Consider the following 25,345-nt stretch of genomic DNA (forward strand, 5'->3'; position numbering starts at 1 on the left):
AGTTTCTATGGCTCTCTAAATGTGAAAGTGAGAATGTGATGTAAAAAGGGCTCTTACCCCTTAATATATATCACAACGCTAAAAATTAAAATTAATCATAAAATCCCTAAATTTTTTGAAAAACATTTACCACCATGAACTAAAAGGAGAAAAAATTAAAAGAAATAACATTTTAATTTAATTGTCCATCATCTTTTGAAGCAATAACTAGGATTTGACAAACAAAAAATTAAATGTTGCACTAGTCAAACACATTGTTAGCAATCTTCAAAGTTGTAGGAGGAATGAAATTGGCACTATGCATGCACTTCTCCACACGGCGGCTGCTGATCTTACCACCATTTAGGGTAAAGTAGAAGGACTCTGACATGCCATCCTCCATGACCAATAGGTGTTGTTGCACATCCCTTAGAGTCCATTGCAATGTGACATTCACATTCTTGACATCTCCCTCTTCAACATCAATAGACAAACTTACCCCCGTATTGTCTTCATCATTAGAGTCTAGGGGAAGCCACTAGCCATTTGTTTTCTTCTAGCGCCTGTACTGAAAAGCTAAATACAACATTTGGTGTGACAAATGGTATCTAATAACCACATTGTCTTTACATGCGTGACATTGAAACACATCACCCTTTTGGTCACCTGACCTGGTTCCCCAATTCATCCCAAGTAAATCTTCAAGAGCATTTTCATTTACATGCTTGCAGGACCACATAGTTTTTGTTCTATGCATATGTATATTCTGAAATAAAGAAGCAAAAATGTGCAGAGGCATAAACCAAGATAACCTTGCCTATTTGGATCCAAACGTAAACTTCATGGCCATGCCCACATCCTTTGCAATCTTGTCCTTGTACGATTGCAATGTCCTCGAGTGCACATTGCTACAATCCATGTCTTGAAGTTGTGGTGGTGCAATGGTTTGCAGACGGCCATTGATGATGTCATTGGAGTGATGTATGTTGCATTATACCAATACACATTCTTCATTCGCAAGGAGGCCAAACAAGCCAGTGTAGGCCCAAGGCCTCGCACCCCTACCCCCATATAAGGAAACGTATCCGGACCCAGTCCTAGAGAAATAATATGTAATAGAGGCTCGAAACTTGGTACGGGACTACCAAGAAAAGTTCAAGCATAGGCTCAAGGCAAGCAAAGGGTCGGATACCATCCACCCAACCCACTTGACTAACCACCGAAGACCAAAGTCGCTCAAGGTCCCGAAAAGGGTGGAAGAAGAGGAACGTTCTAGCTTCGATAAGTCAGAGGCTCCAGATTTGATGCAACGAATGGTCCAAGAGGACCTGATATTGCAAAACCTACAGGAAGAAGGAGACCTTTATGGTTTTGAGTACCTCCTATCAGTGGGAAGGGAGTCCTCATAGGAACCTCCCCAGCATGCATTTGCTTACCTAAATCCTCATGAATCATAGTGAACTTGCCTATGAATGATTCAACTGGTTCCCACTCCTCGAGGTCCGAAGGGAAGACATCTGCCACCATGAATAAGAGCTCTTAGAAACCAAACACAAAATTTCCAAATGGACTCATTACACTTACAGGTGAAAAAGGTACATAGATAGAAAGGCTCATAGTGTGATGGTATCCTAGATTGATTGAATGATGGAGGAAGCCGCATATCTTTTCCCATGTAAACATGTTGCACTTTTGCGAGCCATCCTTTCTTCCCAAACTTGAACTTCAAGATGTGCCCCTTCCACTCATGCAAGATGTCACCTCTCTTGCTCTTGGGAAGCTTATGTGGACCTTTGGCTGAACCTTTCATCACTATCCGGTCATTTAAGCTGTACGTGCAAGGGATCCACTCATCCAATGCATTTTTGGTGTTGTGGAAGACACAAGAGGTCACAGCATTGCGTGGTCTTGTAGCCTTTCTCTCACCATGCTTGCAGAGTTTGCAACAGAAAGAATGGGACTCCTACACAAGGCAATGCAGCTCCAACAGAGGCATAAAAGAGGGAGAAGGAGAGGGACAGAGCAGCAACAATAGAGGCACAGGAGAGGGAGAAGGAGAGGGACAGAGCAATAGCAACAAAGGCATAGGAGAGGGAGAAGAAGAGGGACAGAGCCACTCCAACAGAGGCACAGGAGAGGGAGAGGAGAGAGAGAGAGAGAGAGGAGCTGCAGCAAGCAGGCCAGAGCAGGAGGGAGCAGAGAAAGAGGGGGGAGAAGGAAAATGCGTGGGATTTGGTTCAAATCTGAGTGATTTGGCAGGCTGCACTAGAACAATGGGGGTAGAGGTCCTAGAAAGAGGGAGGGGAGAAGAAAAATTCACCACAAGGGCCCTACCATCCCATTGAAGGCAGTTTTGGGCTCATGTGGGGGAGGTGCACCTCGTAGGAGGGTCAAACATGGGTTAAGAGGGGGGGATGGTTTGGGTGGTCCCTAGTGTAAGGGGAGCAACCAATAGGGGCTCTCTGCAAGCCTGCCCACCCTCCACCTCAACATACCATTGCCCCACACCTTTTAGCACTCTCATTGGTACACCTCAAATCAGTCTCTAATCCCTTGAAATTAGGAAACACTAATTGGAGGCCCTTTTGAGACCCCAATTCTCCCCTAATGTGAGGAATGCTAGAAATCCTTCGAAACCCTCAAACTAGTCCTGGCGACCGCACTGGTGTTGAGGGCACCGGACTGGAATCTAATATTCCACGTTCATATAGATGCCTCTAATTTTGCTCTTGGGTGTGTCTTAGCCCAACCAAGGGAGCATAACCTGGACTACCTGGTGTACTTTGTGAGTCGACAACTAAATGAGGCCGAGGTCAACTACACAACAAAAGAGGGAGGGTCTGGCCATGGTTTATGCAGTCAAGAAGTTCATGCATTGCTTGTTGGCCAACAAGTTTATCTTCTTTGTGGACCACCAAGCACTTCTATACTTGGTCAACAAGCCATGCATGACGGGATGCATCAGTAAGTGGATGCTAATCCTCTTGGAGTTTGACTTCACAGTTGCTATGCGTAAAGAGAAGACCCATGTCCTAGCCAACCACCTATTGAGGATCCCAAATGGCGAAGCTCCAATGGGAGGTGAAGATGACCTCCTTGATGCTTCCCTCTTCCTCATCAACATCATACCTGAATGGGCTCCAGATTGGTCACTACCTAGCCAATGGCCTACCCCTGGGCCAAGCTCTTAAGAAAGACAGAGCCCGCAAACTCATTAAGGATGCACCACTGTATCAGCTAATTGCAGGCCAACTATACGGCATGGGCAAAGATGGCATCATGTGTAGATGCGTGCAAGCACAAATACATCTAGGTGCTCAAAGAAGCCCACTTTGGAATTGCGGGAGGGCATTTTGCCACTAATGTTATAGCATGTAAGGTGCGGCCCAATGCAAAAAGTGGTTTGACCACAACCTCAAGAATAAAGACCTTGTAGAGGGCAATCTTGCACTCCTCTACAGCATCCGCAATACCAAGTGCAAGCTAAGTATTGAGGCATGGGTCCCTACCACGTGGTAGAGATCACTCCACAAGGGGCATGCCAAATAGCCACCCTTGATAGAGTAGAAATGGAAGGCTACCTTAATGGGAGCGAATTGAAGAGATATTACGGACCACTCACCTTGCCTACCCTTCAAGCCATCCATAGAGAAAAAAAACTCAAGGCCGAGGTATCACAAATGAAACACCAGGCCATCAAAGAAGTCCGGGCATGTAACGCATGCCAAGCTCAGATAGCGCAGGCAAATGGCATTGCTTAAGGCAACCCTTGAACACCCACGACTGACAGATGAACTAATAGTAGAAGCAGCTAGGTTGTATGTTCAATTGCAGGGTCTGAGCTTGCACATCCGAGCACTCGTGGATTCAGGAGCGACGAGCCACAACTTCATCTCCTGTGAGGTATGGGAAATGCTACAAGTACCCCTAAACCTCACCGTCGCTTTGGTATGGGCTATCAATGGGCAACTCTTAAGTACCTTGGGTTTTGTGAACTTGAGTCTAACGGTTGTTTGCCAGGCAATAGAAATCTGCTTTTACGTTCTCCCCATAGAAGCAACTAACAAACATATCATATTGGGAAGGACATGGTGTTATGCTGTGAACTGTCAAATTGACTGGCGGGTCAGAATAGCTTCCCTCACAAATGGTGGTAGAACTGTGGTAATTCTGCTTTGTGAACCATGTCCTACTCCTTTAGTTGCACCCTCGTCGGCCCAAGGCAAGGAAGTTCTACACGAGGATGGACCTGAAGCTCCATCCACCTCCAACCCACCAAATGCTGACCCTCCGAAGAAACTCCCACCCTGAAAGGAACAAAGGACCAACTGTGGTGGCAACCAGGTGCAATTTCCCATTACTCCGCCACCACTACTCTCCCCCACTCAGGAAAGCCGTGAACAGCAAGTGCAAGAGACTATTCTTTGCACTCAATGCTACTCCAATAGCAAACAATGACTAGGAAGGATGATCCAAGCAAGGCATGTCTCCCTAATCACTCCAAGGACGTCTCTCTTGAAGGCAACCCCACCTAGGAGAAGGACACAATGGCATCCATCGCCTCGACTCCCAGGCCCTAATCCACCCCCTCAACCACAACATTCCCCCAAGCGGTGGGTCACCACCAAGCTCTTGGAAGATGGAGATAGTTACAACGGGATTGGCCACAACATCCAAGCCCTAGAGTCCCGAACATGCCCTAGCACCATGAATCGTACAACTCAACACGAGGATCGCCCAAGATAGCAAGGAAGCAACATAAGAACCGACCCCTATAATGAGGGGAGTTACACAAGAACCTTCCTCCAAATCCAAAGGCGAACGGTCAAAGGTAGTTTCAATCATGGCATCATCAACGGTGCCATCTGACTCTTGAGAGCAAGTGTCTGCATTGAGGAGGGCAAATCCGCTTATCCCACGACAAAAGATCATCCCGTAAGGAATCGTCACCATGCCAGTGTACCTCTGGCATCTAGGGCGAGACACAAGCTAGACACATGCTCTACATGGTTGGTAACACGGTATGCGGTAGCGCGATGCTCATCAACACCGCATTCCACATGAGCATCGACTCCAGATCTAGGTGAGTCTGTATGATAGGCATATCACCCCAACGCACCCGCAACCCACAAGTCACTTCCTTGCACATACACCCACACATATGCACAGTTAACACTAGGTGATTAGGGCTAGTATGCCCCTTTTGCATTTTTTGTAGTCTTGCACGTTGACCTCACAGTCCGCCCCACACCTCACTGGTACACTTCACATACACAACCGCCTCTTCCCAACCCTTTCCCCTCTCTCTCTCACCTTCACACATCTTCACCTTTCTTGACTTTTCTCAAATAGTTATCCCACCGACCATCGCCATTTCACTATCTCGCCGACCGTGGCCATCCCAATATCTCGTCGGTCGTTGCCATCTCACTCTCTTGCCGGTCATTGCCATCTCACTATTCCATCAGTCATTGCCATCTCACTACCTCACCGACCATCCCCATTTGACTATCCCGTTGATCGTTGCCATCTCACTACCCCATAGGTCATCGCCATCCCAGTATCCCGCTAGTTGTCATCTTAAGCCATCCCCCCAGCTGTGGGGATAGAAAAATCTATATAAAGGAGCGCTATCCCCTCGGGTCATCGCCATAGCAGTTACCCCCAAACTCTGACAAAATTCTATCAAAAATCTCCCAGCCCCCTACCCTCTTCCACACACCAATCTAGCACTCAGTACATGTTCTCAAGCTCCTCCTCTTCCACCGATTCCCTTATCACTCAATTGCCTCATATCCCAAGTCACTTGTAACTTGGATATGAGGCTCTTGGGAGAGTTCCTCCAAGCCTATAACTCCAACACAAATGTGGGCATTCTTTGAGACACGATGGGCACTCCCCTATTCTACCACCTCAACGTGGACGTGGTGCGAGCTGCCTTAGGCCTATCAATCATCGGCGACAAGTACTCAGTGAAGAAGAAGATGCCAGAGGCCCTCAATACAATCTGTCGATATGACCGCAAAAGAGCAAGGGGTGCATCCATTTCTCAAAGATTATCAATCCAAAAATGGAACATGTAGCACGGGCCCTCCAATGGTTGACTCAAGTCAGGCACACGGACCACCACTAGTCAGTCGTGCCAAACATCTTGTTGAGGCTGGCAGAACCCCAGGTCACGAACTGGGCTGATTACTTCTGTAATCAGTTGCGGGATGACCTCAAAACACATGGAGAGGTCATCGACAACCCAATGCTTTACATGCCAATTCTGTATCATATGCTGTAGCATCATCCGCCTATAGGCTATGGGTTTTTGGCCGACAAGCCTAGCCAAGGGACTAGTACTAGCAGAGCAAGAAGAAGCCAACGTCAAACCAAAGCGAGCAAGAATAGAGCCCAGCGCCACTCCGGCCAGCTGTCCCATGCAACCTAACCCAAGTTAATTGCTCGCACAGTATGAGAATCGCTAGCTGCATGCATTCCTATGCCGTCAGTTATGCCTCGAGCAATCAAATCCTCAAGACAAGGGCAAAAGTGTATTGCAGGAGCCCATCATGGTGGATGACCTCCCGGGTGATGAGACGGTCGCCATTGGCCTCCACCTAGGAGCTCAAGCTATCCCAGCAACCCCTGCTGTGCCCCAGGTCTCGACCTCAGCCATGGCCCATCCTCACGAGACCACCTCCTTCATCACCGGCTCCTCCACCTCTCCATGGGCAAGCCTCACAGAGGCCATACAATTTTGCAGCGCGCCCCATTATTGGGCACCAAGTGGTGAAAGCCATACAGTTTTGTAGCATGCCCCATTATCGGGCACCAAGTGGTTATAGCCATATGACAGCATGGCATCTCTCCCGTGCCAACCAAATCGAGTAGAATTTATTCGAGGCAATGGCACAACTCCCCCAATTGGCACGAACAATTCTCCAGAGGTGGCAAGAACAGGCTCGCAACTCTCTAAGACTCTCCTCCAGGCATAGCTCTTTGCACGTGATAGCCACACCCTAATGGTTGCCACCCAAGCCATAAGGCAAATGGCCCTAGATCGAGTAGAGGAGTATTGCACAAAAGCTGAGGAGCTAGAGTTGTCAGTCACCAAGCTCAAGGATGAGCTCGCCGCAAGTGAATCCCTAGTCCAAACGCTAATGGAGGAGATCGACAAAGCAGAGTCCAGCTTCCGAATGGTAAAAGAGCAACAGGTGCAAGCAGAGGCATAGCAAGCACGGACTTAGTAAGGCTATGAGCACTAGATCCAGACATTGCAAGATCTCTTGGCACAAGAACGGCGGGCACTGACCATGTCCATGTGGGAACAGAACCGTGTCCATGCAAGAACAAAACAAGCGGCTGCATACCCCTGGCCACCTAGAGGACTCAGGGTTGGAAGACTATGAGCAGCAGTAATTTCAAATGTACATCGAGGTCTCTGCACAATTAGCCACCTACACATTCGCCCCACGCACTATCCCCCAAACACTCCAAATGCACTTCAACGCACTCTGTGCATAAAATCTCATTTTCCTCCTCGACCTCACTGCCCCACTCCCTCCTAACGCCCTCCAAACCATCCTCTGCCGTAATCCCAATCATATTGCCACCCCATTCTCCCCATGTCTTATTTCTCATTAGACCTTCAGCCATCTAGCCTCGAGTCTCTCCTTTGCCCCTCTGACCTCCAAACTCTCATCACCCATCCCATTTTGCTTAATTTCCAGACATTGTGCCGAGTCATCATGGAGCTCACAAGTTATCCTACGGACGATGATGTGATGCAATTAGCAAAGCCCGAGGAGCTTAGCCCGTGGGTCTTCACTCCAAATAGTCTGGAAGTTGACATTAATTTGATGTAGACCTATGGCCAAGCCTTCGCAATACAAACATAGGGGCACCTCTTGGCTTACCAATCCACCACCTACCATCCCCCCCTCGGCATAATAATCCTCTATAACCAGGTGCTACAAGCTCTCCAAGACTCACTTTAGTCCTTGGTGAGCAATTTTGAAAAAATCAATGTAGCATATCCCGTGGAAGTTACCAAGGAGGAAGGTCAAGAAGCCATTACATTATTTAACTCTTCCGCCCCCCCTACCGAGCTTGCACAACCACCTCCCTTGGATCCTGCCCAGCCCACCCAACAAGCCACGCAACACCCCCCACCCCCCCTTCCTCACACAAATCTGCCTGAGTACTCTTCCAATGCCTCTAACACCACCATCGCATAGCACGCCAGTCGACCTTCTAGAAGAGGCCCTCAATACGTTGCTTAAGTCAGTCAATTTTGTACATACACCCGCTGATACTGTGCCCATAGAGATAGCGAAGGAGGAGCCAGTGCCGGTTGAAGATGATGAGGTTCCTCAAACTCCTCCCTCCTCCCCACCCAAAGATGTATAATGGAGACCCAAGCTGGAGTCGTTCTAGGAACTACCAGATAGTGCCCTCAAGCACCATTGGAAGTAGCACCTCAAAGGCTCCCACCTCCACCTCTACCAAATCTTGGTGTCCCTCCTTACGCAATTCATCATCTAGTCCTTCAATGATTGGTGGCATGTGCATCCAAAGCACACACGAGGAGGTTACCACCTCGCCTTTGATGCTCCAATTTTCTTGACCGATGCCAATGCTGGTCTACAGCCTCATTGGCGGATTCCCTTCCTTAATTTGGCATTACTACTGCAGCGCCCAATCGACTGACGAATCCACCCCTTGTATATGCCCATGGAACATCGATGGACTTGGGCCAAGTTCCAAGAGCTCCAACAACGGGATCCCAACATTTTGTACAATTTTCCCAAATACAACTTCCCGAAAGAGTTGACGCAGGAGGGATTTTGCTTCTGCCTCCAATCCTTCAACAACACGTACGACTCTATTCCCGATCCAATCGTAGTAGCAGTGGTCCACTTCAACTGCCTTCTCCTCTTACTCCTCTGTGATCTCCCCACAGCACCCATTGACGACCGGCTCCACAATCTGACCAATCAGATTGTCTTCAACCCTGACATAGGTCCTACTCAGTTTCAGGATCTCCACCTCTACCTACACATCTGCAATCTCCATAGCCATCACATCCGCATGTACGAAGACATGCACGCAACCCATTTTTGAAAGTTTTGCTCGTGCCTAATTCGGCTCACTCCACACCAATTGGACTATTACACAGTCTTCCAGACTGTCCTCTCCACACACCTCCTCCAGCGCGGCTAATCTGAGGGTGGCTCAGAAATAGGAAGGGGGACATGTTAACATCCATAGAGTATAGTTGCAGAATGCAAGGTAACTAGTGATTAGAGGTCATTAGGCTTCATGATTCACCTCAATAGTTGCAGCCATGGAAGGAGTACAATGCAAGCGCATGGGGTTTGAGCCCCAAGTATCCCAAGCGGTCATACGTTGAAGCCGCAAATTGCCACAAATACATCAAGTGGTTATTTGCCTCACGAGGGTCAAGCTGCAAGTAGCTCAAGATCGGCCTCGCCACTCCAGGTTTTAAAACCTCACACACGAGGTTTGAGCCCCAAATTGCTTTGGCCTCACAGGCTCAAGGCTAACACAAGTGCTATTTCCGACACACGAGAGTGGAGCAATAGGGGAGACATGGAAAGGATAGCAAAGATGCCTTGCACCCTATGGACCCAAGAGCCTTTTAAATGTAAAGAAAGAGAGAGTGCTAAAAGGAAAAGGGTTGGCCCTCCCTTCAAAAGGTGACATGTATAAAAGAGCAAATGGTTGACTTTGGTCTTCATTGTTGCATGCACAAGTTTGGAATACAAGCTCCCTCTTCTCTTCAAGAGTGTCTTTGGGTGTTCTCTTGTTTCCTTTGTAGTGACTTTGTGTTTGCCACTCCATTCCCCTTCACTCTCGTCTTCCCTTCTCCTTCTCCCTCCCTTCTCCCCTCTCTTCTCCCCTCTCCCACTTCCCTCTTTCTCTCGTGGAAACACACTCTGCAACAATCCAAAAGCCGCTTGTGTGACACAAGTGAATGGCTCATGCTTGGATTGCTCTCACAAGGAAGTAGCTTGGAGTGGAGGCTCCATCGGCATTCCTTCAAAATCCCCATGACATGTGAGTCACCATCGAGACCACACAGTCATCACTGATACACTATACAGCGTCTAAGCTCCAATCAGGGAGGGAATGGCCCCTTCTAGGGTCAAAAGCAAACAATAATCCATTGTTAAGAGAGGATAGGGGCCGACTTTCCCTTCCATAATCTTCTTGAAATTTTGGAGCTGCCACAAATGCTCATGGCACGCTGTCAATCTCTATGATCTCTGTTGTAGCTTTAGGCACCTTGACTTTTTTTCTGTGTTGTGGCCCTATACATGTGAACCAAAGAATCTATTAGCACATTAAAATTCTTAATAATGTACTCTATTACAATAAGAACTACACTTTTATTACTAAAAGATAGAGCACACGTAGATGCAAAAAAATACAAAAATTCATTTTAAAGTGGAGTATACTTTTTTTTTCTTTTTTTAAAAGTGAAGTATACTTAAGAGCGCTTCATGACCACTTGATAGTGACTGAGGACCACTTAGTAGTACTTTTGGACCACATAGAAGCACTTAGTAGTACTTTTGGACCACTTAGAAGCACTAAGTAGTACTTATGGACCACATAATAGTACTTTAGAACTATTTATAAGTACTATAAAACCACTTAATACTAGTTAAGGAACACTAAACAATGCTTCAGGACCACTTATGAGAGACTTAAAAGTACTTTTGTAGCACTAAAATAATAAATATTGAATAGCACTTTAGGACTACTTACAAGTACTTCTGTACCACTTAATAGTACTTCAATGACCATTTAATAGTATTACAAAACCACTAAGTAGAACTTTTGGACCACTAAAAGGACTAAAGAACCATTTATAAGTACTTAAGGATCCCTAAGAACCATCCATTTGCATTTTTGCACGTAGGAGGCACAACTATCCATCTACATTACTAAAAAATAGAGCACAAGTAGATGCACAAAGACAAAAAAATGTCATTCCAAAGTGGAGTATACTTATGAGTGCTTCATGACTGCTTAATAGTGACTCATGACCACTTAACAATACTTTTGGACCACATAGAAGCAACTATTAGCACTTCTAGACCACTTGGAAGCACTAAGTAGTAATTCTGGACCACTTAATAGTACTTTAGAACTATTTTTAAGTACTGCAAAGCCACTTAATACTGGTTCAGGAACATTGAATAGTGCTTCATGACCACTTAAATTACTTTTGTAGCACTTACAAAAAGAATATTGAATAGCACTTCAGGATCACGTACAAGTACTTTTGTACCAATTAATAGTACTTATGGACTACTTATTAGTACTCCAACACCATTTAATAGTACTCTAGAACCACTTAATAGAACTTTTGGAGCACTAAAAGGACTAAAGAACCATTTGTAAGTGCAAGTGGACCACTAAAAAGTGCTTATAAACCATCCATCTGCATTTTGCCACATAATCTACTTGTGCTCTATCTTTTAATAATGTAGATGGATGGTTGTGCCCCCCACAAAGACAAAATTTTCATTCCAAAGTGGAGATTACAAAAGTTGAACTTCGTCTCACAAAAGTGCATTAGAGGATCTATTGCATTTCTAGAGTCTTTTACATGTTCGGAGTGTTCCTACATATGTGGTGTGAACTATTTTCACAACCTCCTCAAAGCATGAAGTGTGCATTGGAGGATCTTGCAACTCTAAATCTTTTTGCATACTCTAGGCTTGTCAAATGGTATGGGAGCAATACTTTTGGACAAGAAGGGGTTGCCCTTTTCTCCCTTTTCTGCATGTCAAGAACTCCCTACATTTCCTGTGGAACACGTCCTTGCTCCGTTACATCTACTTTTGCTTTCTTATGTTGTCCACCTGCATTTAAAAAAAGATCATTACACGCTTTCTCGCACATGTATGTCCACAAAGTTCCAAGACAAGATAATGCGACATACCTTCTTCACCGTTGTTATGTTTTCTCCTTCTTGCTCTCTTCTTAGAGAACTTGTCTGCCAATTGTTGAAGGGTCTCAACGTCAGCCTTAGAGCTAGATTTGACATCAATATGCATTTTGAAAGTACTGTCCACACCAGCTTCTGCTATGTTGTCCAAATGGGCAGTCTCCTCCTCAGCAAGCTTCCCCTCTATCTCCTTGGTAACACTCTCTGTTGCATTCTCTGCGGCCTGCCCACCATCTCTTGTCATGTCATCCAAATGAGAAGTCTCCTCCTCAATAGTCCTCTCCTCTTCTTTCTTGGTAACACTCCTTGTTGCATTCTCTGCCGCCTGGCCACCGGCTCCACTCTCTTCTCATACATCAAATGAAAACTCCTCTGCAAGCTTGTCTTCCAAAGGATAGTGATGACCAAACATTGATGGTTGGGCACACACCTGACTGCATGCAAGCTCTGGGATTCTCTGACTGCAGCCAGGCTTCACACATATAGATGTGGCTGTACTTGCAACTAGCAATGCACAAAGGGTGGTATTGATGTCTACATGCAGGCATGTAGACACCAACCACATCGTCACCCTAGAAAGGTAAGCCATAAGCCACACATTCCCCATAGAAAGTAATGTTGTTGAGTCCATTCGGATCATGGGGTGTGGGCTATATATAGAACGTCTCACCAAGCTTGACATGTTGCAACAATGCCTCTGTAAACATACATTGTCTCTCCACATTTGCAATTGTGGTCATAGCTTTATATCTTTTCTGCATGGGCATATTCAATAGAAGAAATGATAAGGGAGAAGGAACAGATAAATGATTTCACTATTCACACAGTATTGGGAAAATCAAGCAAAGTGCTAATGAGTCTTGCATAGTTCTTTGAATTATTTTCAAAGTATTTGAAGCACTTTCAGTACTTTGAAGGATATTAAGTACACTGCTAGACATTGAAAGAACTCTGATGCACTTTCAAGTACTATTGAGTAGCCTCCAATACTTTAAAGTACTTTCCAGTTCTTTAAATGACTTTTCAGTACTTCTAAGAAGTTTTAAGTACTTCTAAGTGCTATTAAGTATTCCTAAGAACTTTTAAGTTCTTTTAAGTACTTTTAAGTGCTTTTAACCTCTTTTAAGTGCTTTTACCTACTTCACAGTACTCAAAAGTTTTCTAAAGTACTTTATAGAACTTTAAAGCATTCTCAAGTACTTTAAATAACTTTGAAAGTACTTTGAAGGACTTTACAGTACTTTAAAGTACTTTCCAGTGCTATAAAGTAATGCATTCTAATCCTAATCTAATACTGAGTAAATGTATTTTAACCCTACTTTAAATACTTACATTATAAACCTATAATCCTAACCTAGTACTAAGTAAGTCTAATACTAATTAATTTAGATATATTTTATCAAAATAATAATGAATTTAAATAGATGCCAATCATATTTTAAATTCAATATAGTTTATTTAACCTAATCCTTATCTAATTCTAACTAATATATTGTAATCCTAAGGGATATATATTCTAATATATCAAAATCCTAATTTTATACACACACACACACACACATATATATCATAATTTAAACTGCAAAAAATATAATTATATTAAAAACAAATACAGAAACAATATTTTAAATACTTATTTGTGATTAAAATACTTTATTTCCCTTTTTTCAAGTGATAAAAAATGATTTATACTAGCAAATAAAAGGGATCTAGAAAGATATTTTAAAACTTATTTTTTATAATTTAAAATAATCATGCTATAAATTTCCATTTCTTTAAAGTACTTTCCAATACCTCTAAGAAGCTTTAAGTACTTCTAAGTGCTTCTAAGTACTTCTAAGTTCTTTTAAGTGCTTTTAAGCACTTGTAAGTACTTTTATGTACTTTTAAATACTTTAAAGTACTTTTCAGTATTTAAACATTCTTTTAAGTACTTTTAAGTCCTCTTTAAACATTCTTTAAAGTACTTTTAAGTATTTAAACATTCTTTTAAGTACTTTTAAAAGGACTTTAGAACATTCTCAAGTACTTTAAAATACTTTTTAAACATTCTTTAAAGTACTTTTAAGTATTTAAACATTCTTTTAAGTACTTTTAAAAGGACTTTAGAACATTCTCAAGTACTTTAAAGTTTTTTAATGTACTTTAAAGTTGTTTAAAGTACTTGAAAATGTTTTAAAGTCTTTAAAAGTACTTTAAAAGTATTTTAAAAGTACTTTTGAGGACTTTCAAGGACTATTCCAGTATTTTAAAGCTTTTATAAGTACCTTTAAGAACTTTCCACAACTTTAAAGTACTTTCTAAAATTTTCAAACACTTACATTAACTAGAAGCACTTTGAAGCACTATTTGTGGAAGTGTGGTTACCTGTAGTGACTCAAGGTCTTCCTTCTCTGGCTCATGGCTATCTAGGTCAACCTTGCAAAATTGTAAACCATTCTCACACAATTCAATTTGTGCCTCTAGCTTTTTGGCTACCACTAGGTCGGCCTGCGGCGATGTTATTACTGTAGCCAGCTGTGTTTTCAAGTTTTCCAGCTCTGACAAGAACATTTTAGTTGTCCTGGAAGCTCCTTCCATCTGAAGCAAACAATCCCTGTTATTTTCAAATCTCTGTTATTTTCATACTCTGCTTTTTGTTGTCCTTGAGGCTTCTTCCTTTCTAGCAAAGCTGAGTTTCACACTCGCAAGCATTGCTGCCAGTGCGAGCTCTATGTGTTTGACTGAAGGCTTATTCTCTTTCACATCTGCAGGCTCGCATTCTATAGTCTCCTGTGGGGACATTGACGTCCTTGCACTCGAGTAAGCTTTTATTGTGCCATTGTCCTTCCTCCAATTGTCCAACTTCCTATTGAGGCCACCTGTTTGGGCCATAACCATCTTCAAGACATCTTTCTCAAAAACTTTCCACCCAATTTGGTGCCCTTCTCGGTCATCTTTGGTTGTGTTGCATTTTTAGAATGCGAGGCACTTTGCAAACTTGGTGGTGAGGTCATTGTTGGGTGGAATCCCTTGGGATGCTCTATGAAAAAGTAGCAGGCACTCATCTAAGAACTTAGGGCAAACCATGCTAAGGAAAATTTTGATGCCCTTTATGTGACTTCTAGCAAACACCATCAATCACTGACTCTCTAGAACAAGCTCAAACCATACTCTGCGTTCAATTCCTTGGCTGTAGCAAAACTGACTGAGACGAGGCTATTCGAATCGCTTACCACTTCCCAGAAAACCATACAACATAACTAGACTCATAGTTTATTGTGGACTTCTTGCCTTGATTAGAATCATGCATAAAGAATGAAGGGATAAGGCATTTAAACTAATCTTGATAGAAACACCTTACCTTGCGAAAAAGATTTTGACGACAACACTCATGTTCTGGGATCATCAGGGCGCACATTCGTCTTGGCACACTTTCTTGGAGGAGTTTTCATTCTGCACAAATGAGGAAGGCATGGTTAGACAAATGAGTGTGTGAAAAGAGAGAGAGAGAGAGAGACACACAGAGAGAGAGAGAGAGAGAGAGAGAGAGAGAGAGAGGTTTGCATGCAAGAGGAAGAACAAGAAGAACAACCGCGCAGAGAGAGAGAGAGAGAGAGAGAGAGAGAGAGAGACTAGTTGTCACAGTGTGTTTGCATTGGAGTGAGAGAGTGAAGTGGTAGTCTAGGGCGCCCCACACTACTTGTCATCATATCCTTTTTTGAAGTGCGATATTGAAGTGGCATGTCTAGGATCCTTCTCATCATATTTTTTTTGAAATTCTAAACATCTCCCCCCATGAATTTTAAACATATTCTAGCCATGTTGGAAAATGTGTCTTTTACACCCCAAAAACCACCATGTGAAAGCCTTCACAAAAGGAGAAAAGTGGTACCACCTATCCATGCGTTCGCCCAATACAACTAGCAAATCTCATGGGGCAACACCATTTGAACCTAGTGAACAAAGAGGAACAACAATCTACGGATCCCAAATCGACCATATCTGGACAAACGCACATACTACCAGCAGTTACTTTGGAACAACCCAAGCATACTGGACTGACCATAGTCATGATTACATTGCATACCGATTTCCAACACAATTACCATTCTTTACAGCAAGCTAGAGTTCCACGCTATGATGCAATGATTTTTTCCCAACTTTGGAAAGTCATTTCCTCTTAAGGAATTACTAGTACTCAACTTGCGCATTGCTACAGCGGCACGTAAATCGATGGACCTCCATTTTTTGCCAAGCTTGTGTAGTCAAACTATAAATAGAGCTTGCAAAATTCTAGACCATCCTCCCCCATGGGGTTACCCACTCAACAACCTGCGTGCTACGGTCGAAGGAATCTACCCATCTTTTCAACCCATCCCATGTGGAGGACCTAGGTGCCTGAGAATGCTGTGAAGGGAAAGTGCTTTGAAAGATTTGCATTCTTCTGTGAAAACCACCCTTCGGGTGGTGCAAAATTATTGATGGATTCCATAGTTCTTCTGTAACCTCAATCAAAGTTGAGTTGATTCAGAAAACATTTCGAGTATTCATTGCATCGATTCAGCTAGAAACTTAATTGTTTGTTGCTTGGAGAGCTCATTGGAGCAATAATTTGAAGGTCTCTCCAACTAGATTTCTATCAACCTCTCACCTTTGTCAAAATTTTATGCTTTGTTTCTCGGAACAACAATCTGAGGTTACTCTGCCTAAACTTTAATCAACCTTCCTCGCCATTGCAAAAATTTTGTCGTTATTCATTCAATTGCTTTCACAAAGCTGATCCTTGAGGCAATGCTAATCATGGATAATCATGATCTTTTCGACACTATGACCAAATTTGTCTGTAGATAGAAGGGAAAACCTTCTTCTGATCATCATAACCGAAGCTATCTTGTAACTACTCACAAATCCAAGCTATCCTAAACATGAAGAGATAGCAAAGCGAACTAGACCTACAATACCATGCGGATAGTCTCATCTAAGTAAGGGAATACATGGACAAACTCTCTCCCCCCTCCTCCTCATTGATTCTTTAAGCATGGCCACACTCTCTTCCCTCCTCATTGATTCTTTGAACTTCCTTGGCTTTTCCCTTATAGATTATATCATCAAATTCATCATCCTCGAATTAGACTATAGAGTTTGCATCAACAGAGTGTATCTTGAAAGGTCTCTTTGCTCCCGAACTATGTAGAAAGTTCCCCCATCGCCCCTCTCTTCGAATCCTTGCAATGGCTAGCATCGCCTACAGCTCCAAAGCCATTGTTTGGTTCATCTTTATTATCTTCTTCCCTTTCCTTATTCTTCTCGCTTTTGTTTTCTCCACTTTATTTTTCCTTCACTTTCCTTTCTGATATGGGCATTCCTTGCGTCCTCTACAATACCCTTCGCCTGCTGAATCTAAGAATCAAAGAAGTAATGTGTGGTTTTGAAACTGGGGTGACAATCTTATTGAAATGACTCTAGTTGCATTACTTGATTGATTTTCATCATTTTTTCACGAAACTTGATATTTTATAGTTTCATTTTTTTTCATGGAAAACATAATAGCTAATAAGTTCAACCCACCATTTTATCTTCTTATTTTAAGGAGGAAAGAAAAGAAAGGATAAAATCATGAACATGAGACACTACACAAATTATGTTGAAACCTAGTCCTTCTTGCACATGTTTAGGGTAGTGCTTTTATTAATGTTCTAGTCATGGCCAAAGATTGGCTCTTATAAGAACTAAAATCCAAGAATATATGAATAAAAGGGCACAAGTGTGCATAGGCACTGGCTCTTGCTATGCTTGCTAATTAACTATTGTCATAGTTTTGTAAGGAACTCATAATCTTTACTACTTATTAACCATGGACAAAAAGAGTACCCGTGGCACCTTGAGGAGAAAGAAAAGAGCCAAGTGTCCTCCATCGACGTTTGCATCACATCGCATCCCATCACCTCCCATCGCTTGCATAACATCCCATTGCATCACAACTCCTCAAGATGGTTGAACGTGCTCCTCAAGATTGCCAAACATCGACTTTCAAGTCCTCAAAATTTGCAAAAGTAAAGCCATACACTACCTGCATTTCTCTACATAGTTGCAAAATACCATAGGCTACCTACATATCTCTACATAGCTAAAATACCTATGTACCTACAACGAGGACATTCCTGCAATGTCATGGAGAAATGGACAAAGTTTACATAGGATATCGTGGGAACAACTTTGCGATGCATCCATTAGAGCTTGTTCACGCGGGGACGGTGGTTTGCAACCCAGCCCGTCCCTATTGGAAACTGGTTGTTGCTCGAGCCGCTCCTCTTGAGTAGGGGCTAGCAAAAATACCAAGTTTTCCCTCCAAGTGAACCCAACTTCAAATGTTTGGTTTGCAACCCCTCCCTTCACGTGAAGAAGCTCTTAATAATGGATTAATGGCCAAAATTTCAACCAAATTCTTGGAAGATTGTTGCAAAATATTGGCTTGAATGTTTGGAAATCCTCTTGGAGCCTATTTTCACGGCTAACTTAACAAATATCCTTGAGGGTACAAGTGAAACCAGAGGGCTCCCTTAACGTTACAAGCCTTGAAATTATGTAAAAACCCATGAAGCATATGAAGGCACCCATACCGATGCGTTCTCAAGGGAGGTATACCATACGCCGCTATAACTTTTAAATTAGCAAGAGCGACTGCCGTGAAGTTTGAACAGTGATTTGAGAGTTAATGGCAGACGCGGCCTGGACGCTGGGAGGTCAAATGGCCAGGTACTTTGCAAGCAATGGTGATTGGACGATGTCGGAACTGTGCCAGTTACCGTGTTATGAAGCTCACAGGATGCAGGCTTTTTGCAAAGTGCACTACTTGATCTATGTACACACACACACACACACACACACACACACACACACACATATATATATATCTCAATCACACCGTATCAACTGTGCACTCTAGCATTGTCTGTAGCAACTTGACCTGCGCAAAGAGCAGAAGCGGCCAATCGAACTGCTTTCACAACTGTTGTTGGGTCTGCAAAGAGACGGAAGGTGTTGTCGGAAGCGTAGTGTAGCTGCTAGCCTGGGCAGCTACTGTCTTATCGGCTCAGAAGATGCATGTCTTTCTCGTAAAATATTACTTACTGTTGTATTGATGTATCATCCGTTCTGGAGCTGGAGCAAGAATCGCTCCGGAATTGCAGCTACTATTTATGACTGTCGAGTATGTCAGGTTGAAGAAGAAATGTTTACATAGATAACTTTTTTATGCTTCGAGGTTACCGACTGCACTGTCAGACTTCAGTGCACGCTAGCACTACTTTAATTAAGAACTAAGATCACGGCTGCTAGCTAGCCTGCGACAATTTTTATAGGAAAACACAACATCCCGATTCCCAGTGCCTACGTTGAAATTGGGAACTCGCAATTCCCAGTTCTAACTTCTCCCAGAAACTTTAAACAAACTGCCTATAATTGTAGGATATCCTACCTTAAACAGTAGACAAAGTTAGATTCCCGAAACTTTTCATGTAAAGAGCAGACAAAGGTATGTTCCCCAGAAATTTCATGTGCACTGGACAAGTTGCAACTGCCACCAAAACCTGAACTTCCAATGATTTTATTTTTGCACTGTAGCTGCCTTTTCTGAGCAAATTGTTACACCGATTCCAAGTTTCGACACCCATTATACAATACCAAACTTATTATTTATCCAGCGTGAACGGGGATTCAGCAGCTACACTTCAGGTTGTCAAGCAGCTTTGCAGTAGTTTAATTCAATTCATCAGCGCATGCTATCACATTGTTAAACATCAAGATTTGTTGAAGTTTAAAGACAACAATCAGCACTTCTCCTGGAAACATTGTATGTACAAATGCGACACATTCGGTTGGGGAATTCGGAACGACACAACTTCCGTCAATGTGGAAGCATTGCAAGCCGTTCAAAGCCTATGATTGATGCCTGATCTTGCAGGTGTTGTTGCAATCGCCCTCACGATTTACGGCTTAATTTTCAGAGTTGGCCTGGCCATCAAGATTGTCTTCCTCCCCTCCAAATTTGAGAAGAAAACTTGAACTTGACACCAAGCAATCACGTAACAAATGGAGCGATCGCAAGCTACAAATTCTCATCCACCTGCAGCTCTTTCAACAAAACCACCACCTGCTGCATTGAGGGTCGCCGGGATGGTTGATCCTCCACGCAGTCGCAAGCAATCTTGAGGTACTGTATCATCTCATACTCGGCTCCAACTCCTTTGAGATCAGGATCAAGCACCTCCATACACCGGTTCTGATTCACATGCGCCTTCACCCAACCCACCAGATTGCTATCTTCGAATTCCTCCTTGTCGGTTGGCCTCTTCCCAGTCAGAAGCTCCAGCAATATCACCCCGAACGAGTAGACATCCCCCTTGGTGGTGCAGCGAACGCTCTGGTAGTACTCTGGGGGCACGTAGCCTGGCGTCCCAGCCAACGTACTCACGCTCAAGTGCGTATCAAGCGCACTCATCAGCCTCGCCATCCCAAAATCAGACAGCCGAGCTTCAAGATTTCTATCCAACAATACGTTGCTGGACTTCATGTCCCTGTGGATGATGTGCGGAATCATAATGTGATGCAGAAAATTGAGTCCCCTTGCGGCTCCCTTGACTATCTGCTTCCTCAAGTCCCATGTAAGTTTCTGCTTCCCTCCTTCCCCGTGCAGCATGTCATCCAAGCTTCCTCCATGCATGTACTCATACACCAGCAGCCTCTCCTCTCCCACCTTGCAGTATCCCAGCAGAGGTACCAGATTTGGATGCTTAATCTTCCCCAACGTCTCCATCTCCGCCGTGAATTCTCGGTCCCCTTGGTAGCTAAATTGGAGTAGCTTCTTGATTGCTACAACAGACCCGTCGCTGAGCTCTGCCTTGTACACCTCCCCAAACCCACCAATTCCGATCAGACTGTCGGGACTGAACCCATTGGTAGCTTCCATGAGCTGCGCAAAGGTGAGCTTCCTCAGTGGTCGTTCGAAGGTGGCGACATTTATGCTAAGCGGCTCCTTTTCTGCTCCGAAATTCCAGCTGCTGTGGCCATGACAGGAAGCCTGAAGAGTACTTAGGATGTCGGTATCTTTGTGTTTGCCTTTTGTTCTCATCATGATCGCCCACACAATCAGCATACATACGAAAGCTACCGAGATCAGAATTCCCAGCACAATGCTGTTCGCCCATGGCAAGACTGCTATCCGATTACCGTTATTTAAACAAGCGTGGCCGCAATTGCCAGATGCATTGCCGGCGGACGGATTCGACCCGCAAGCGGACAAGGGAAAGCCACAAAGGCTAGTATTAGCAAACATCTCTGCGGCAAGCGAGCTGAGCTGCCCTGGGGACGGGATCGGACCGGACAAATTGACGTTGTTGGATACGTCGATCTGCACAGCGAAATGAGAGGTCGCCAGAGGCTGAATGCTCCCTTCAAGTTTGTTGTATGAAAGATCAAGCACGCCAATGTTCGTGAGACTGCTGAAACTAGATGGGATTTCGCCAGTGAGCTGATTGTGTCCCAAACTGAGCATCTGCAAAGCCGTCAGATAACCTATGTCGTCGGGTATATTACCTTCCAAACGGTTGTAAGAAAGATCTAAGACCTGAATAGTGCTCAAATCCGGGTCGTCATTCACGACCTCCCCATTGTACAGTAGGGGAGTCGAATTACCGCAGGACGTCCACAAAGGAGTGGGTTTAATTGCGTCTGCTGTGATCCCAGCAAACTCGAGCAACATCCCCAAGCCTCTGCATCCGTTGCCCAGGCCATTCCTTAGGAAAGCAAACACAACGCCCGTAACACGGCCGACAGGACCATTCTTATGTTGGCCGAGCCCTGGAGGGATAGGACCACTTAGATCGTTACTGTTCAGATCGAGCCAAACAAATTTGTTGGCATTTGCAAGCTCTGGAGGGATACTTCCTGAGAGGCTATTGTTGCCCAGTTCTAGCAGAGTGAGCTGTGGAAGCTTTCCAAGGAACACCGGAATGCTTCCAGTAAGCTGGTTGTTAGAAAGACAAAGCCACTCCAGGGCAGTGCAATTCGAGAGCTCCACTGGTATTGGACCAGTTAATTGATTGTTGTTGAGAATCAGGGTTTTGAGATTGGATAAACTGCCAAACTGTGTTGGGATCTCGCCCGTTAGCCTGTTATACCACATTGATATGCTCTCCAAGTTGGAGAGAGAGCCCAATTCTTGTGGAATAGGGCCTTGCAGCTGATTTAAGCTGAGGTCGAGCACTTTGAGTTCTCTGCAATTAGCAAGTGCGGCTGGCACTGCCCCCGAGAATCCATTGTTGGGCACCAACAACTTTTCCAATGAGAAGGATGGAGGGCATATTGCGGGAGGAATTTCCCCGGTGAGATCATTTGAACCTAAGTCCAGAACTTTCAAACTGCTGCAATTTGTGACAGCGATGGGCATCGGTCCAGTAAATTTGTTGAAAGCAAAGCGTAACACTTCCACATTCTGAAAATGACTCACTATGTCGCCGGGAAAGCTGCCAGCAAGGTGGTTGTTTGCCAGATTCAATGACTGGAGAGAGTAACAAGAAGCAAACGAAGAGGGAATGCTGCCGGAAATATTGTTCCCGGATAGATCCAACTCGAGCAGTGTTGAACATACCTGTCCGAGCTCAGATGGGATTGGACCAAAGATATTGTTGTTCGAGATGTCAAGGCTCCTTACGCTGGAAAGGCTTCCTAAGGATGCCGGCAAGATACTATGGAGTTTGTTGGAAGAAAAATTGAGTCTCTGAAGTGTGCTACAGCCCTCAACAGACCTAGGAATCTCTCCAGCAAGAGCATTGGAAGAAAGATCGATGACAACCATGCTTCCACATTGGCTAAAAATGGTATCCGAGATGGGGCCAGAAAGGCGGTTGGACGAGAGATCTAAAATCTGCAAGCTAGGGACGCAAGTGCTACAAGGCTTGGAGGGAGAGATGAGGTCAAGGGGCAACTGACCAGTGAGGTTATTGGACGACAGATTCAATTGCTGAAGGGATGAACACTGACCGATTCCAGGAGGCAAGGAGCCAGCGAGGTGATTATGCGAGAGGTTAAGCAACTGGAGGCTACCGCAATTGGAGAAGAAATCGGGAGGAAGGGAACCGGTGAGGTTATTGAAAGAGAGATCGAGCAGCTGAATGGTAGCACAGGACAGCAAGTCAGAAGGGATGCTGCCGTCGAGGGAGTTATTGGCGAGGATGAGAGTTTGGAGGTTCCCGCAGCTACCTCTTGCTCGGCTGAGACCCGACAGATTTCCATAGAAGTTGTTGCCTGATAGATCTACAAGCTCCAGCGTATCCAGGGAGGCTAGCGACGACAGCATGAGAGCACCTCCGAGGCCAGCAAACCTCAGCTCCAGCTTCACCACTCGCTTCCATGAACTGCAAGTCACCCCTACCCAAGAACATGGATCGTAGGTTGCTGTTCCATCCCCTCCCCAGTGTGCCATCACTCCCTTCTCCGTCACCTGCTCCTTGAACTGCAGCAGCGCCTCCGCATCCGTCTGCCCGCTCAAGCCTCTCGCCGTCGACCACGATCCCAATTCGTCTCGCCCAATCCTGGATGCCGAGGCGTGGATCGTGACCAGCAAAGCAATCATCGGGAAGAGAACGTAGCAGGAGAGATGGTAGTGCCAGAAACGGATGCTTTTGGCGTCCATCTGTCGTGTGGGCTTGAGAGTCTTTAGCACCGATTCTTGATGAGATGATCTCCCGCTAGAAGAAGCCGGTGCAGCAGTAAAAGTAGTGGAGGATGCTGACGGAGGCCTGGGGCATTGAAGGAATGCAGCTGAAGCCAAGGTGATGAACAAAATCTGCAACTCGCAGAGGCTGCTGCATCTGGCGGTACAAACAGCTCGAGCTCGGGCTAATAGGGAGTGTTCACTGAGTGATATCCTCGGAGGGGACTGGAACAAAGGGAAGCAAAGTACTCGTGGTGCTGCTACCGCAGATCACACGCTAAGTGTGCAAGCAAAAAGTTGCAGAATTCCTTTTGCGGGTGGGATTCCCGCAAGCAGCTGCAGCTCGATGGTGGGAATACGGTGGAGAGCTAGTGATGGCTATGATCAACAGCATTGTAGCTGAGAGCATGATGGAGTGAAGCACGATTCTGGGCTCTCCTTAGCAGCTGGGAAGAGATGGTGGGAGAGAGAAAAGCATGGAGCTGCAGTCTCTCACTCGTGGGCTGATTGTTTGTTGCTGCTGCTCAGCTGCTGCTTCTTCTCGAGCCTATCTGAGCTGAGCTCTCAAGAGCTTTTGTTTTCTACAAGTGCGATTTTAGTTTGGGCGTTGGAGATCGCAGAGCTCTCATGAGTTGGGAAGTGATTGAGGATGAGGGTGACGGAGTCTGCGGGCAGCTGGACAAGGAAAAAGAGGGCGACCCTGGAAGAAGGTGGATGGGGTACAGCAGCGCGTGCGTGATTGAGAAAAAGGGGTCGCAGCTGCACGTCGGGTGAGAGGCAAACAAAGGTGGCGAGGAGGAACTATAACCCAAAACGGACACGTTTGTTAATGTGTAGCAAGAGAGAGAGAGAGAGACCTGTGCTCTAACAACATTGAGCTGCCCAATTACACGCACACACAAATATCTATATATATATATAGAGAGAGAGAGACAGAGAGAGGGGGGTTCTCTCTCCTTGCACCTAAAACAACCCTCTCAGTGAATATGAGTGACAGAAGGGAGAGGTTTCTTTTTTACTGTAAAAGACAGCCTTGTGTGTGTGTGTATGTGTGTGTGTGAGATCCACAGCCTTTTTGCTTTGTGTACCTGAAATGTAAAACACATACACTATATGCCTTGATAGACTCATTCAAAGACACTATATGCCGCAGAGAGAGAGAGAGAGAGGGGCGGGGGGGGGGGGGTGTAGTTTGTAGACAGAGCCCTCTCCTATGTGTAACTTATGTCATGTAAAAACACATACAGACACTCTATGCCTTGATGGACTCATACACAGACACTATATGCCTTGATGGAGTCTTCTATATAAGTATCAGCTACCTCGTCTTATTTGTGCAGGTTACAGTGGTGAATCAATAGTGAAGTAGTTGCCAAACAGCAGCAGCAGCAGAGAGAGAGGGAGAGCTTGATCAGATCACAACCTGTGCAGCCCCCTGTGTATATAGTGCGTACTTACTTTTTCTGAGGTTGGGGAAAAAAATGGCACAAGAGCAAGGGGGGCTTGGTAAAAGGAGTCTCTCTTGTGCAAGCTGTGGCTCACCTTAGCTCTTCGTACGTCCGTTACACAAACACAGTGTAGAGTAGTAGACAAGGTGAGCAAAAAGAAAAGCGAAAGACTGCCCAGCTCGTGCACCATCGCCATTGCTGTACAGTACTACTGGCCCTCACCATCCCACGCTCCCATCCCCTCAGCCACAA

At 44.8% G+C, this 25,345-nt stretch overlaps 1 protein-coding gene across 1 annotated transcript; it reads right to left on the bottom strand.

Annotated features, from left to right (window-relative positions):
* Positions 1 to 19,555: 19,555 nt before the first annotated feature.
* LOC147893810 (uncharacterized) lies at positions 19,556 to 24,356 on the bottom strand. The gene has a single exon (XM_087385880.1). The coding sequence runs from the start codon at positions 23,622 to 23,624 to the stop codon at positions 20,040 to 20,042; it is 3,585 nt and encodes a 1,194-aa protein (XP_087242006.1). The 5' UTR covers positions 23,625 to 24,356; the 3' UTR covers positions 19,556 to 20,039.
* Positions 24,357 to 25,345: the final 989 nt, after the last annotated feature.

The sequence above is a fragment of the Dipteris shenzhenensis genome, chromosome 15 (assembly GCF_047967505.1).
Source record: "Dipteris shenzhenensis isolate YYH24624 ecotype China chromosome 15, Dip_SZ_1.0, whole genome shotgun sequence".
Lineage (NCBI taxonomy): Eukaryota > Viridiplantae > Streptophyta > Polypodiopsida > Gleicheniales > Dipteridaceae > Dipteris > Dipteris shenzhenensis.